The sequence below is a fragment of the Otolemur garnettii genome, unplaced genomic scaffold (genome assembly GCF_000181295.1).
Source record: "Otolemur garnettii isolate 467f Iridium unplaced genomic scaffold, OtoGar3 scaffold00029, whole genome shotgun sequence".
Classification (NCBI taxonomy): domain Eukaryota; kingdom Metazoa; phylum Chordata; class Mammalia; order Primates; family Galagidae; genus Otolemur; species Otolemur garnettii.
In genome coordinates, this window is record NW_003852424.1 from 9827083 (window position 1) to 9843217 (window position 16135).

Consider the following 16135-nt stretch of genomic DNA (forward strand, 5'->3'; position numbering starts at 1 on the left):
AAAACATGGGGAGGTAAGAGCCTGACTTTAAAGCCCTAAATTCTAATAAACACAGAAGGAGATGGTAGAATTGTTTTGCTTTTATCTTAGGGAGAACTAATTTGGGTTGTTGCAAAGGATCAGGAAATTATTGCTCACTCAGATTTGAAGAGCATTGTAAGGCTTGAGAGAATAAGCTAGTTGCCATTGATTTTTTTTTTTTAAACTACTGGAATATGCGTTAGCTTTCCTGAGCAAAAAAAAATTAGATACTTTTAGTTTAATGTTTTATGCATGGAGAATCCTTTAGCAAGATTTATTTAAAATTACTTGATAAACTCAAATTTTGTTAATGATTTTATGTGCTTTCGTTTTAGTCAAGTTTTAAGTACTTTAGCAGTTTTGACTTTTCACTCAGAACAGTTTCCTGTTTTGTAAAGTGAGGTAGTTTGTTCTCCCTTACCGTCCTGTTATTTTCTGTAGTTCAAAATTACAGCATTTTGGCTCTTAGAGTTTCATTGTATGTATTCTGTTAACAAAGGTTTTCACCTGAATCACGGATGTGGCAGGTACTTACTATTTGAGTATAGTGGAGGGGTTCTGAACAGAAGGTCCGAAGCCCTGCGTTCCATTTTGACTGTGCTGATCATTTGCTGTGTGACCTTTTGCATGTCAGTGAACCTCTCTAGTCCTTGGCCGTATAGCATAGTGAATGTGAGCTGAGCTTTATCGCCACCCAGCTCTGGACCTAATTCCAGCTTGGGCAATTACTGACATGTAACTTCAAATACATTATTAAACATTTCTAAGCATCTTCAGATATAAAATGGAGGTACTAACCAGTACTTAATTCATTCGTTGTAAACAAATGGATATGAATTATTACAACACTTGGCATACAGTAATTCTTCAGAATTTCAGCTGTTATCGTTATCCTCTTGATGGTGAAATGGGAAGCATAATGCTCACCCTTCAGATTTATTGAATCAGAGGACATTATGTAGAGAGCATTATTCAAAATGTTCGCCATTTAGTAGTTGTCATGATGGCTGACTTTGGAATACCCATTTTTCTGGGTATTCTTCCCGTTTTCTGTGTTCTTTTTAGGTCATAATAGTTTGTGGCAGTATGTGAAACTCCTACTCCTCAGTCTTGATTAGCTAGCCACGTACTCTACCAGGCAATGCTTCCCAAATACCACTTATGGAGCACCTGGGGATGCCCACACCGTCCCTGCCTCCTGAGGACAGTGACCACCTGAAATGTCCCTGGCAGTTGTAGAGTACATTTTATTAAGAATTTAGCACTCATCAGTACTTCTTCAAGTTTTCAAGGTTTAAATTCCTTCTCATTCTTCTTCATGACTGTATGAGCTTTGGTAACAACCCTTCTTAGGTCGAGGCTTATGTTATATGAAAGTCTTCTGCTTTTAGGCTGTCTCTGAAGCATTTCTGACACTCCTGTGCCCTTCAGATGATGTAACCAGGGTAATCTGGTGCTTCGGGCTCCTGACTCCCCAGTACCTTGATCCCCCCCTGCACCTGGTGTCTCGTTTGCCATTGTCCCCTTAGTTTTGTACATGGCTCTGCTGTAGTCTGCTCAGTCAGTAGAAAGTGTCTGGAGAGTTGCTGGGTGCATACTGAAAATTAGCTGAATCTCCCGTTTCTGCTTCCTTCTCTGACATGTGAGGGGAGATAACAGGGATACATGGGAGCTTCCAGAGCAGATCAGAGAGCAGGTCTTGGGAAGCCTTGTCTTTCCAAACTGGAGACACGGTGCCTGTTTTTCCTTTTCTCCTGGGACCTCCGGTGGAGGAGTAAGCAGATAGAGCTTGGGACTTCCTTTTTCTGCAAGGCCGTTTTCTTAAGAAATGACCCCTCTGGCAACCAGATTGAGGGGCACCAGTGGTTTTGAGAAAGGCCATTAACCAGCCCTCTCCTCTCATCGCTGTACCTGCCTGCCCTCTCCTCTCCTCTCCTGTCCACACCCCAGCTGTCCTGTCTTCTCCTCTCTCGTGCCCTCCTCTCATCTCCGTGCCCACCTGTCCCCTCCCCTCCCCTCCTGGCTTCTCCGTTGTAGACCACTATCTTTTTGCTGCTCCCAGTTACTTTTGTCCTCCCTTCTCAAATCAAAATTTCCTTCCCTTTATTTAAGCAATACATTTATATGTTGGGATAGGATAGTATAAGCTAATGAAACTCATTTTTAGTAAGTTATGAATAATTATTACAACCATTGCTAAGTGTTACTGTATATTTAACTATCGTGTTCGGCTATGTGCAGAAGGCTTCACGTGTATTGTCCCACCTAATATTTTTTAAAAACATTGGCATAGGTGCCTTTGTTATTATTCCTACTATACCAATGAGGAGACTGAGGCTCAGAGAAATAATTTAGCCAAGATCACAGTGGCAAGTAGTGGCAGTCCAGTGGAGATTTGAACCCAGGTCTGGTGCCATTACCCATCATAACATCCGAGTTAGTGAAAACTGAAGATAGACCTGTGCGGGTATTTGACTAGGGGCCATTGTACAGGAGGAAACGTCGCAGATAACCCTTACTTGGAGATGTGTGGTTGGTGTGAGGAAGTCAGGGGAGCCTCAGTCATCTTCCTTCTCCCTGGAACTGACCCCACAATTGGTGCCATCCTTTCTGCTGTGCCCTGCCTAAAGCTGCCCCTAAACTCATTGCTTTCTAAAGAAGTTCCTCCTTTCAGAAAGCTCTTCCCAATGTTAGTCCTTGGGCACTGTGTCTATCAGTAAAAACAACCACAGAATAAGGCACCATCAGAACAGTGCAATTTGCCCAGTTCCCTCTGATTTTCTAATGTAGCTTGCTTGCTAACAACTTAATTTTTAAAATTATGCCCAGACCACTGTTCTTCACTTTTGCCCCAAACACTCACCAGCCCACATGCCATCTGGGTGCCCAGGTAAGGGGAATGTTTTCCAATGTTCAAGTAACTATTGATTCTTTTCTTTGGCAGGAAAAGGAAAAAGAGAAAGAGAAAACTAAGGAGAAGGAGAAAGATTCTAAAGAGAAGGAGAAAGACAAGAAGACTCTCAACGGACATACTTTCAGTTCCATTCCTGTCGTGGGTCCTATCAGCTGTGGCCAGTGCATGAAGCCGTTCACCAGCAAAGACGCCTACACTTGTGCAAGTAAGAGACGCACTTCTTACTCTCGTAAAATGGAACTCTCCTGGCTCAGGCTCATTTCTGATTTCCTCTCCATTCCACCACTTATCTGTTCCTCATTTATGTGGAGAAGTAACCCTTTTAATATTTTTCTTTAAACATTGAAGAAATAAAGTGTAGGTATACATATGTCTCATACAGCGGGGATATTTTTTCATTTGTTTTGTTTTTTTAGAGTTACTCTCTAGAGAGTGCCATGGCCTTAGCCTAGCTCACAGCAGCCTCAAACTCTTGGGTTCAAGTAATCCTCCTGCCTCAGCCTCCCCAGTAGCTGCGACTATAGGTACTTGCTACAATATCTGCCTAATTTTTCTATTTTTAATAGAGACAGGGTCTCACTCTTGGCTCGGGCTGGTTTTGAATTCCTGAGCTCAAGCAATCCTGGCCTCCCAGAGTACTGGGATTACAAGGATGAGCCCCTGTACCAGGCCCAGCCTGTATTTTTTTCAGATTGCCACAATTTCAAATATAGGCAAGTCACTGAGTTAGGACTGTTCAACTTTTGATTTTTTGACCGTATAATAATTTGAAAGTGATTAATTGTACTTTGAGTACCCATGTAGCCCTTCTGTTTTTCACTATTAAGACAATATTCAGTAAGTTACGTGAGCTGTTCAACACTTTATTGTCAAAAAAGCTTTGTGTTAGATGAATTTGCCCAACTGTAGGCTAATGTAAGCATTCTGTTCATGTTTAAGGGAGGCTAAGCTAAGCTCCAGATGTTTGGTAGGTTGGGTATATTAAATGCATTTTTGACTTAACTGTCAACCTAGGGTGGATTTTCTCTGGTTGTAATCCCTTCATAAGTTGGGGCATTATCTGCCCTCTCTTCTGTGGTCTGGGAACCATTCCGTATCACAGAAGTCTGTGTCAGCATCAAAACTATCCCTAGCCTCAAACCCTGAAGCTATTCAGCAGCTCCTTGTTGGTCATATTATATACTTGTTTTTTGTTCTAGTCCTTGGTGTGTGCCTCAGCCATTTACCAGTGTTGGTCCATGGTGGCCGCCCAGGGAGAGCGCCTTGCCATGGTGCCTTGCTGTGATAAGATGCTCTCAGGCAAGAGTTGGGTAACTTTTCCTGTACAGGGCCAGATAACAAATATCTTAGGCTTTGTGGGCCACATGGTCTCTGTCACATCTACCAAATGCTGCAGCAGCAATGCAGAAGTGGCCATAGTGATACATGAACCAGTGAGCATGACTATATTCCAATAGGACTTTATTTGTAGACATTGAAATTTGAATTTCATGTAATTTGTTGGTGTCGTATAATATTAATCTTTTTATTTAAAATGTAAAAGCTATTTATTACTCATGGGCTGTCTGAAAATATAGTCTGTAGCCTAATTTGCAAATTCCTGCTTCCAAGGCAGTACATCTCAAAATTTGTCATTGTACATATAGAAAGTAATACTATTTGTAGAGGATTGCTTGGGGTCAAAGGTGACCAGTCTGGGATCCCAAGCCCATCCCAGACACCCAGAAGGCTGGGATGGCTAGCATCACGTTATACCTCTGACCAGTTCAGACAAAACAGTGACTACTCCAGACTCCAAGGAGCAAGTCTCAGACTGTGACGTCAGGGTATCCTTTTTTCAGTCATTTGTGTTGCCCAAGGAATTTCTTACTAAAAATAGTTGACTTAACTGAAATTTGAAATTTTTCTAAGTTCATTTGGGCAGATTTAAAGTTATTTCTGTAGTGATTTCCACTCGCTTCCTTAAATAGAAGAGAGGGTGTGTAGTTATAGCTAATACATATTCCACACCCTGTCCTGTCGATGCTGCCATTGTTGTCACTTTTACAAATGGCTGTATCATGTACATCCTTGGAACATGATTCTCCTGGATGTGATGCCCCTGAAAGAGTCTACAACCCTATTTGTTTTACTATTTAAAAAAAACAAGAAAACCAGAGGAACACATTTCTAAGAGGGACTTTGCCTGACAAATGCAGTTAGTGTAACCTGGATCTTTGTACCCTCAATCCCCAACAATGAAATAAATAAATAATTTTTTAATAAAACCCAGGGGAGCTCTGTAAATCTTTATGCATCTCTGTGGGCAGAGATGACACGTATGAATGTCATCCTTCATGTGTGACTTAACCAGAAAACTGAGAGCTGCTACCACATAGTAACAGTTTCACGTGACCTTTAGGAAACAAGCAACTGTCTCTGTCCAGTGTCCCTCCAGTGTGGATTTGTTTTGTTTGTTTTTTATTTTTTGATCACACTCTTTTCTAGGATACCAACTGAATGTCTGCCGTGTATTTTTTTAGCCATTGGACACAGCTTCTCAATGCTGAAGTACCATAGTTGCCTACTAGTCCCCAAGCACTGTTAGCATGTTCATCTATCATTAAAACATTTTTAGCATACTCACAGTGTGTACATGGATGTACATACAAAACATAAAAATTACGCATGAGTAAAATTACAAGGAGCTCATTCTAAGAATAAGAGGAGTCTCAACATTTGTCATTGTTTCCTGTTTAGCTATTAGCATAATTAAGATTGTCTTTGATCCACGGCTGCCTTGAAGGAATTTGCATGTTTCTTTTTCATTTTGTTTCAGTTGAAACCAGGTATATAGGGGTGAGCATGAAGTTCATGTGCATTTGCACACACCCACTTGATGACTGCCCTATTCATTCATTACAACATGCTAAAAGTAAGCAAGTGAAAAGGGCTCCTCCAAAAGGAACTTACCTTACCCCATCAAGAAACTTCTCATATTAATTCCATTTATTTTTTAAGTTAAGAAGTCAATTTAAGTTATAAAATTTTTACCTTATATTCCAAGGCATCATTTTATTCATCCCTCCCTGTAAAGTGCTTGTTCTCTTCTCCTTTGGGGGGGGGGGGCACTTAGTCTTAGAAAAACAGGAAGTGGCCATATTTTCTGACTTGCAGTCTGAATTTTATACCCAAGGACTTGCATCAATAAGCAGAACGGATACCTGCTTTCTGCTATGCAATAAAAAAAGGCTAGATAAAAATATATGTACTTACATATTTTTTCTTTTTGAGGCAGAGTCTCACTCTGTTGCCCTTGGTTGAGTACTGTGGTGTCGTAGCTCATAGCAACCTCAAACTCATTGGGCTCAAGTGATCCTCTTGCCTTAGCTTCCCATCTAGCTGAGATTACACGCATCTGCCACAGCACCCAGGTAACTTTTTCTATTTTTATTAGAGATGAGGTCTCAGCTCATGCAATTCACCTGTCTTAGCACCCTGCTAGGATTATAAGCATGAGGTACCATTCCTAGCTAAAAAAAAAAAAATATATATACTTAAAAAAATGAATACAGGACTGAACCTGCCAGTAGGGAGATCCCCAAGGGAACTAAAAATCAGAGCAATAAAGAGCATTCCCTTCAACTGGGGATAATTTATGGCCTTGGGTTACATACTGGGAGCTGGATCTGAGACCCATGTCTAAAATCTAGGCTTGCAGGGGTGTCCAACCTGTACCCAGTGGGTCGTTTGCTGATTTTTTGAGGACTCTTTTTTTTTTCCTTATCTGTGATGTCAGATATCATAAAAGTATGCATGAACCTTTTTTCCCCTGCTAATCAGCTTTCATGTTTGTGCATTTAACGTATGGCCCAAGATAATTCTTCTAGTGTGTGGCAAAGGAAAAAAAAGTTGAATACCCCTGATAGAGCTTTTAAGACTAATATCAATGATGAGAAAAGCTGTGCCCACTGGCCTTCAGAAGTAGCAAGGAGGCTTGGCACCTGTGGCTCAGGAGGCTAAGGCGCCAGCCGCATACACCTGAGCTGGTGGGTTCGAATCCAGCCCGGGCCTGCCAAACAACAATGATGGCTGCAACCAAAAAATGGCTGGGTGTTGTGGCGAGTGCCCGTGGTCCCAGCTACTTGGGAGGCAGAGGCAGGAGACTTGCTTGAGCCCAGGAGTTGGAAGTTGCTGTGAGCTGTGATGCCACAGTACTCTACCCAGGGGGACAGCTTGAGGCTCTGTCTCAAAAAAAAAAAAAAAAAAGAAGCAGCAGCAGCAAGGAAACTTGTGTTCTCCCAGGATCCTGAGTGAGAAATCTGCAACATAGACAAATCTAGGGTCCAGGTTTTTTACAGCACCTATGTATGCTGGAATTCACAAGAGGCTTAATGAAATTCCAGTTTAAGAATGGTGGAACCCTGAGGGGACCCCAGCCATAGCAAATACAGAACTGCTTTGGGTCAAAACAGTTGACAAAACAGTATACCCAGAGTCTAGTGTGGGAGGTAAAAATAGTCCAGCCAAGCTGAGCTCACAATAAAAAGTATGTAGTTACCACATAAGTAAACCACCATGAGGAAGAATCAGCAGAGGCCCAGGCGGGAAGAGATGTTGAAAATTGCTAAAAGGTTAAAATGAATAGAATGTATAATGAAAGAATAGGACATAACAACTAAAGATTCGATTTGAGGCATAACTGAGGTAAAAACTTCAAGAACAGAAAAGTCATTAAAAGGTCTTCATGGAGATTTTTCAAATAATTGAGCATATTGGCCTGACTTGTATTTGTTTATAAAGAAGGAAAATGACTTCTACTCAGTTGACTGCTTTGATAAAGGGAACACTGGGTGCATAGTTAGAAAATATTGATGACTTCACTTCGAATTTACTTTTTAAAACAGACCATAGTCTGCCAACCCCTGGGATAGATCTGTAGGAAAAACAACTCTCTAGGACATTTTGATAAGTTGAAAACATAGTGAATCAAACAGGACGTATAGTCTGATGCCAATTTATGGGAAATAGATAAGTGAACAGTAGTTTATACAGAGATATCTGAAAGGATATATACCAAACTATTCAATAATCTGAAGAAGGAAAAATTAAGAAGAAAGTTGAAGAAGACTTTATTTTTATGCTTGCGTGTTATTTGAATTTTTTAAGAATGTACTTATATGTTATTTGTATGAGAATAATCAAAATGTAACTATTAGACCACTGATAGTTTCAAAGATTTTTCAGATACCTGTTATCCCAGCACTTGGAAAGCCCAAGGCAAGAGGATTACTTGAGGACAGCCTGGGCAATGTAGTGAAATTCTCAGCTCTATGAAAAGTTTTTTTAAAGTTAGCCAAGTGTGGTGGTATGTGCCTAGAGGTAGTCCTACCTACTTGGGAGGCAGAGGCAGGAGGATCACTTGAGCCTAGGAGTTTGTGGTTGTTATGAGCTGTGACCATGCCACTGTATTCCAGCCTCGGCAACAGAGCAAGACTCTGTTTCCCTCCTCCCTCCCCCCCAAAAAACCTGTAATTAATTAAAAATATTTTTCTGATTCTTTTTCAGTCAGTCTCTGATGAAAGAGCAAATAAGTTGGTATTTGATTTAAGAATTTAATATACAAAAAGCAGAATTATTACTGGAGAAAAGCTTTAACAAAAAAGTTAAGGAGAATTGCTCTATCATTGCTATTGATAGCTCCAGCTTGAATCAGAAGCAGCATGGCTGATCTGCCAACTCTCTTCTGAATTGTGAAATATCATCAAGAGGTTTAGTCATGAAAGTTATAGAAAATAATTCGGAAGACCCCGTGAATCCTTCCCTTGTACTATAGAAAACAGTAGGTTTAAGAACCATTGTTTTGTGATTACGGTGAATGAATGTATCTTTCCATGACTAGTTCCAGACAGTTTTGTAATTTTCATCTAGGTTGGAAAAGTCTTAATTATATGTCAGTGTATGCTGTCTTAGTCTAGCAGTACTTGGTCTTGTATCACCATTGATTTGTGTATATATATTATTTCTAGTTTAAAAGCAGTTGAATTTTGCCCTCTTCAGCTGTATTACACCTTAGACTGCATCAGACAGTAATGACTCAGAATTATACTTGCACTTAGTATATAATTGATTAGTTGGACAGCAAAAATATCCACTATAATGTAGGAGAGAAAGCACAGGCTTTCTAAAACCATCTTCATTTTCTTGATATCTCTTTCTATTAAACATAATAGAATTTATCTTCTCTTAGACTTGAGATGATGAGCATAGCTAGAGCACCATTAATTGCTGGACTGCTTATGCTGCCAGTGTAGTATTGTTGGGAGCTGCCCCCCCCCCCAACCTGAAAGGGCAATCTGGGATACTTTTTAGAGACTTGTACTGCTCAGGGAAACCAGAGCAACCCATCACTTGTATAGGGTCTGGTACTAATCAGGGAAAATTCCATGAAAGGTTTGAGACTTATACTCTTAAATTCCTGGTCACACACCTGTGTAGTGTAATTAAATAGTTTAACAGATAGGACAGTGATTTTCAGGATATGTGGTGTTTGGAAGTTCCACATGTTATTGAATTTGTATATAAAATTAGTTTTAAATTTGGATAAAATATGCATTCCTAAGAATGTAATCAGATTTTAACATCATTTTTAACTTGGCTATCAGTTCACCTTTTTATTGTGTTTTTTTTTTTTTTTGCCATCTCTAATTAATTGGAGAATGTTCTATGATTACATGTCAAGACATTAACAAAAACTGCTAAATATTTATACTTTTCTATGTAAATAAAGATGTTCTGTATATCATGGACTCAAAACTAAATATAGGCTGGGTATAGTGGCTTACCCCTGTAATCCTAGCACTTTGGCAGACCAAGGCAGGAGGGTGGCTTAAAGCCAAGAGTTTGAGACCAGCCTGAGCAAAAGCAAGACCCCATTTCTGCAAAAAACAGGAAAATTAGCTAGGCATGGTAGTGCAACTACTTGGAGGCTGAGGCTAGAGGATCACTTGAGGTTGCAGTGAGCCATGATGACACTACTGTGTTCTAACCCAGGCAACAGGACAAGACTCTGTCTCCAAAGAGGGGGATAAAATACAAACAGAAATGAGTTAGATGTAAGGTAGAGAAGTGAATGGCAAATTATCTTGTTCCCTTGAGTTCATTAAAACAAATTATTGTTCTGTACTGAATATTATACATATGGGGAAACAGATAGTTTATTTAAGAGTTTTTTTTTAAAAGTGGAAAACAATTGAAATAATGGATTGCCCACTGGTTTATGCTAGCATTGTTTACAAGTGAGATTAAACTTTTTTGTTGAACTTATAAATTTTTTTCTTTTTTTTTTTTATTAAATCATGAACCTATAAATTTTATTATGAAGTCACCCAAGGAATCTGCTTCTAGAAGCACATTATTTCATTAAGTGTAGCATGTCATCACCAGACTATTTTCTGTTTGGAAGAGGTATCATAATATTCTTGCTAATTTATATTCTCCAATTAATAGTAATTGCTTGATCTAATCAAGTATCAAGAAAGTGACTGGGCACCGTGGCTTGGCTCATGCCTATAATCCCAGTGCTTTGGGAGGCTGAGAGGGGAGGATTGCTTGAGGCCAAGAGTTGGAGACCAGCCTAGGCAACACAGGGAGGCCCTGTTGCTACAAATTTTTTTTAAAAATTAGCCAAGCCTGGTGGCATGCTCCTGTGTTCCTAGCTACTTAGGAGCTGAGGTGGGGACTGGATCATTTGAGCCCAGGAGTTCAAGGTGACAGTGAGCTATGATCAGACCATTGCATTCCATCCTGGGCAACAGAGTGAGATCCTCTCTTTTCAATAAAATGTCAGAGGTTATCTTAGTTCTTCCTGCTCACCAAAAACAAAAAGAACAAGTTAACATTTTTGAGGTTTAAATTATTACCCTAATATATACCTGTGGTTCAAAAATACATTTTTAGTTGGCATACAACCCCACATCAGAAACTGAGCAGCCCAGAGGTTCAGTTACAGCTTTGCCCCCTACTCCAGAAGTAGTGTTGAAATGGTCTCAGTGTTTGCTGTTGACATTAAGGTCTGTGGGACAGAGTGCAGCCTGCCTCTTCTAAAAAGGGAGGCAAGCGCATCAAAGCTTCAAAGCTAAGGAACAAGGTATATTCATCTTACCTAAGGAACAAAAGCAATGGGCTGATTCTCTTTAGCTTCCTGAAGAACAGAGCCTGCATTTTGTGCATGTTGGTAGATATGGAGCCCTTTTGTTATTTCGGCTGGAAGTGGAAAATATGAGTAATTTGGGGCCTCAGAATCTTTTGTCCATTCTCTCTATCCCCTCGTGCCCAAGATCTTCTCAGAAGTCTCAAGAAATGCAGTGCCTGGGCTGTTAGTCACTTACATCCCAGGAAACAGTTACACTCTTAGGGAAAGTCGCTTTCCTTCTAGGTTTAATGTAACCCTATTTTACTCACTGCTGGATGGAGCTTCATACCCCGAGTGACTGTGCTTTAGAAAGCTCACTGCACAGCCCACCATAGTGATGTTTAAAGATGGTCTATGTTGATGTCTTAACCACTTTATTATATCCATCTGCATGCAAGTACTAAGAGATTCTACAGAAAGGAATGTTTTAAAACTAGTCAGCATCTCTAACACCTCTGGACTACACCTACACCAGTCTGAAATCACAAGGGCCTTATATGGGCTAACTCGGATGTGGTCATGAGCACAGATGCTAGAAATCGTAAGGAACAGAGCATCCACGTAGCTCCCTTGCGGTCTACTCCTGGATTAAAACAAAAACAGGAACCTGTGAAAGGAAAACTGGACACTTGCGGCTAATCCAAAGTGATTTGATTTAGGAGAAGTGTGGGAGGCTTTTTTCTTAGCTAGAACTCTAGGATTAGGTACCTTTATTGGGGTTAAGAGAGGAATATCTTTCCATTTTTTATCTTTTTGTTGTTGTTACAATGTGAAGCCATTCTTGAGTGATCAGCTGTTCTTGCCAGCTGCCATAAATGATTTGGTCTTTAGAAAGCTTGGTGGAGTCCTTCAGAATAAGGAATTTATTATGTTTGGGGGTTTGGGGTCTTGCCAGTGGTTCCATTTTGTTTACTTTAAACAGATGTAAAATAACGTTGAGATTATTGTTGATTTATTTTCTGTTGTGTTAGCAGCTTCTGAAGTACTTTTGTGGTAGGTTGTTTCTCTTGATTAAAAAAAATAAACAAGTAGACCAGCTGTGCTCCAAGTAGGAAACCCAAGAACTTAGAATGTATGTGATGGGTAGATTTTGCTTTGGATTTCGTCAGGAAAAGCAGCTGTCTAGTTTGCTAGTGTTCAGAGTTCATTGCTCCATGAGAGAGTAAAATACATAAAATTGATTAATGAGATGCAGTTTGTTTTTTAGGAGAAAGGTGAAAAGAATCCATTCTTTTTCAAGTAGAACACTTGCATTTTGTTTCATTTTTGTTTACCGGTATTCTTATGAAAACTGCTGGTGTGGGTACTTCAGTTACGATGCTTTGGCTCTTTTTTGTGGCTTTCCTCTTGTTCTTTACAGCAGCACTGTGGTTATTACACCAGCTGCCAAGAACATTCCGCATGCCTTTTGCATATAAGCATTACCCAGACCAGGCAATGTCTTACACTCCCTAAGGATTTTTAAACAAGAAGCTGCACAAAGAATTTTGGAGTATGCATTCTGAATTGCTCATATTTGTTTTTTGTTTTATTTTCATATTTATGGTTAAGGTTGAAATAATAGGAAGTTGTACATTTCTTTCCAAGTAGATTTTGCTGCTCAGATCTGTCCCGAGTAGAACAGATAGAATTCTGCCTCAGCACGTTCCCTGATGATGAGGAATGGACTGAGTTATCGGAGGACCCATGTCTTTGGGGCTGGACACGCAGAACTCACTCAGTGAGGTGACTCTTTCCTGTTGGAGGCAGTCCTTTGATGTTCTGTGCTAGCGTTTCGGTTTGGCATGACCACTCCTCTCACCATTTTGTAAAGCTGATTTTCTTAAGTTAGTCTCTCTAATGGTTTATTTTTCTGCTGAAAGAGAATGTTTAGTATAAAACAGTGTGCCAAAGGTCTGTGATGGGTTAACAAAAAAGCAGCAACAGGTAGATGATAATTCCCAGTCATGTGGGTTTAGCTTCATGTTCTTTTGTTCGATGCAGCCTTCCTTGTAGGAAAGTTGAAGGCTGGGCTGTTTGTCTTGAAGTTCAGAGTAGTATAATTCGAGGTCAGCTCTGGTTCTCATAAACCATGTTGCTGAGACCTTTGAAGAGTTCTGAAAAATAAAAGCATATTGCTTAGTGCTATTAGGAAATCTTTCAAATAAATACATTTTTTAAAGACTAGATAATTTCTCTTTGATATTCCTAATAACATGGTATCGTTTGTGGCAAAGAGTATGAAAATGTATTAGAGTTTTCTTCATTTTTATATTATTGGTAATTGTCTGTTTTCCAAAACAGAGAATAAGGTTTTAATCTCATGACTTTGGCTGATGTCAGTGGAACTGAAGTTTCTAAATTGCCCACGCACAGCCCTATAACCATCTCTATGGATTGAGTCCAGGACAACTTGGTAACAAGCTGAGTGTTTTTCAAGTAGGTGCTTCAGCGTGTTAAGCAGACGTTCATGGGAGCTATTTATCACCGAGACTTGTGACCATAAAAAAAAGATACTGAACTTTGAGCTGGGTTGCAGGTTTCAGGACATGTCCCACTTAATTGAAAAAATGAATTTATCTGAAAAGTTCTTTCTAGAAGCCCATTTTACTTGTTATGTCTATTTTTATAATTCATCAGTTGGCATTGTCTTATGAATTTCAAACGCTGGCCCAGGAACTGGAATATTCCTGGAGTCTATATGAAAGTGGTAGTACCCTCCCTGAGAAGTTGCCATTGCTTAATTCTCTATACAGTGTTGGAACAGGAAGAAAAGGCCTGAGAACAGATTCTTTCAGTGGTGGGCTAGCTTGTCACTTCACAGATCAGAATTAGTGGCAAGTTTCTGAGTGAATCCACCACCTCCTATATTGCTCATAGGTGCCTAAAATATAGATATTTAATAAAGTAAAAGGAAAGATGTACTTTTATAACTGGAATCGTATGATGAAATGTACTTGAAAATTATTTTTAATTTAAAAATGATAAATTGATTTTTCTTAAGGATAAGGAAATCCAAGGAAATTTGAAGGCTATTAGAGTGTGATATACTTGGGTTAGGTTTTTTGGGTTTTTTTTTTTTTTTTCATTTTGAAAAATGTTAATACACATAAGGCGCATGTGTGACTTAACAAACACCTCTGGACCCACCACTCAAATTTTTTTCTTTCTTTTTTTTTTTTTTTGAGACAGAACCTCAAGCTGTCCCCCTGGGTAGAATGCCGTGGCATTACAGCTCACAGCAACCTCCAACTCCTGGGCTCAAGCGAGTCTCCTGCCTCAGCCTCCCAAGTAGCTGGGACCACAGGCACCCGCCATAACGCCTGGCTATTTTTTGGTTGCAGCCATCATTGTTGTTTGGCAGGCCCAGGCTGGATTCTAACCCGCCACCTTAGGTGTATGTGGCTGGCATCTTAGCCACTTGAGCCACAGGCACCGAGCCCTACCACTCAAAATTAACACATAGCGACATACTGCTCCAGATTATTTTTTATTTTTAAGAAGTAAGCCATTACAGTTAAAGTTGAATTTTCTTGTTTCCCTGCCCATCCCTCTTTCTTCCTCCCCAGGGACAAGCACTGTCATGAATTCATTATATTTGTAGTCTGTGTTTTATGATTTTGTGTCCTACATAAACGGAATCTAATGAGGAGGTTAGTTTGCATAAAATACAGCACATCACATTTTGTAATACATTGTATTTGGGGGATGCAACCTGTTGAAACACATAGATCTACTTCTGATCATTAACTTTTAACTCTTATATGCCATTCTATTGCATAAATATATTAAATCTGCTCCACTCTGTCATTTAGATTATTTCCAAATTCCTTTACAGACAGTGCTGCAAGGGGTGTCCTTTTGTGTGTGTGTATGTCATTGTATATCAAGAGGGCTAATTCAGGAAGTGGGCACATTTTCAACTTTATTAGATGTTGCTAAATTATTCTCCAAAGTGGGGGTATCAGTATCTAGATCTATCTATCAGCAGATGATGAGAGTTCCTCATGGCCTCATGAATGTTTAGAACTGGCAGGCGTTTATTTTTGCCAGTCTGGATATGAGTTGGTATTTCCTTGTTTTAGTCTGCATTTGTCTGATTTCTAGAGAGTGAGCATTTTGTGTTTTTAGTGAATTGCCTGTTCACCGTCTGTTCTATTCAGTTGTCTTGTTCTTGTTTTATGAGATGTTTTTAATACTTTGAAGGTAACTGTTTCTGTGTGCTAGTTTTTTTTTTTTATTTCACTTCTAAATAAGTGCCTTACCTTGTCTGTGCTATGGATTCATTAGTTTTTTGGTTTGGAGTTTTTTTTGTTTGTTTGTTTTTTGGATTCATTAGTTTTAAACTTGTTTTAATGCACATTTTATTTAAGAATTAAGTGAGTGAGAGGTAAAGTACGCAAAACTCTGAGAGAGGGAGGAGGAATGGGATTAAGGAAGATGTATTTGAAAGACTTCAGCTGAGCAGGGATTTGTGGGAGCTGGGAACCCCTACATGAGAAAGAGAGGACAGGTCAGCTAGCCTGGACCACAGCAGTGTCATAATGGCCAGCATCTGTGCAGCAGGGAGACGGAGACACCACATACCTTGAGTGAGGACAGGCGGGCACACATCTTGCCTTAATAGAAGGCGAATGACGTTTGCCTGGACTGCTTTGTTATGCTGTTTGCTGTGGGTCCAGCTCACTGCCTGCCTTATAGATTCAGACAGAAGGAACATAGAGGAAAACGTGGTTCTGTTTTCACTTTTATATGAAGAAACTGAGGCCTGTAGAGAAGGGATTTGTAGGAGGGTCACACTAACTAGCAAAACCAGGACCTAAGTCAAATTTGGTTTGACAGCTGTGCTTCCTGTTCCTCTTTTAGTGTTAATCTAATATTTTGGGCCAGGTGCCATGGCTCACGCCTATAATCCTAGTACTCTGGGAGGCCAAGGTGGGTGGACCACCTGGTCTCATGAGTTCAGGACCAGCCTGAGCCAAGAGCAAGACCCCATCTCTAAAAATAGTCAGGCATTGTGGTGGGTTCCTATAGTCCCACCTGCATCG

General features: G+C 39.9%; 1 protein-coding gene across 9 annotated transcripts in view; it reads left to right on the top strand.

Annotated features, from left to right (window-relative positions):
* The window catches only part of AKAP13 (A-kinase anchoring protein 13), a 298016-nt gene that overhangs the window by 241780 nt on the left and 40101 nt on the right, over window positions 1-16135 (top strand). For all 9 annotated transcript variants that reach the window (XM_023512618.1, XM_023512611.1, XM_023512612.1 and 6 more), the window contains one exon: window positions 2966-3140. In XM_023512618.1, coding sequence (XP_023368386.1) covers window positions 2966-3140 — 175 coding nt within the window. The remainder of the gene's footprint in view (window positions 1-2965; window positions 3141-16135) is intronic.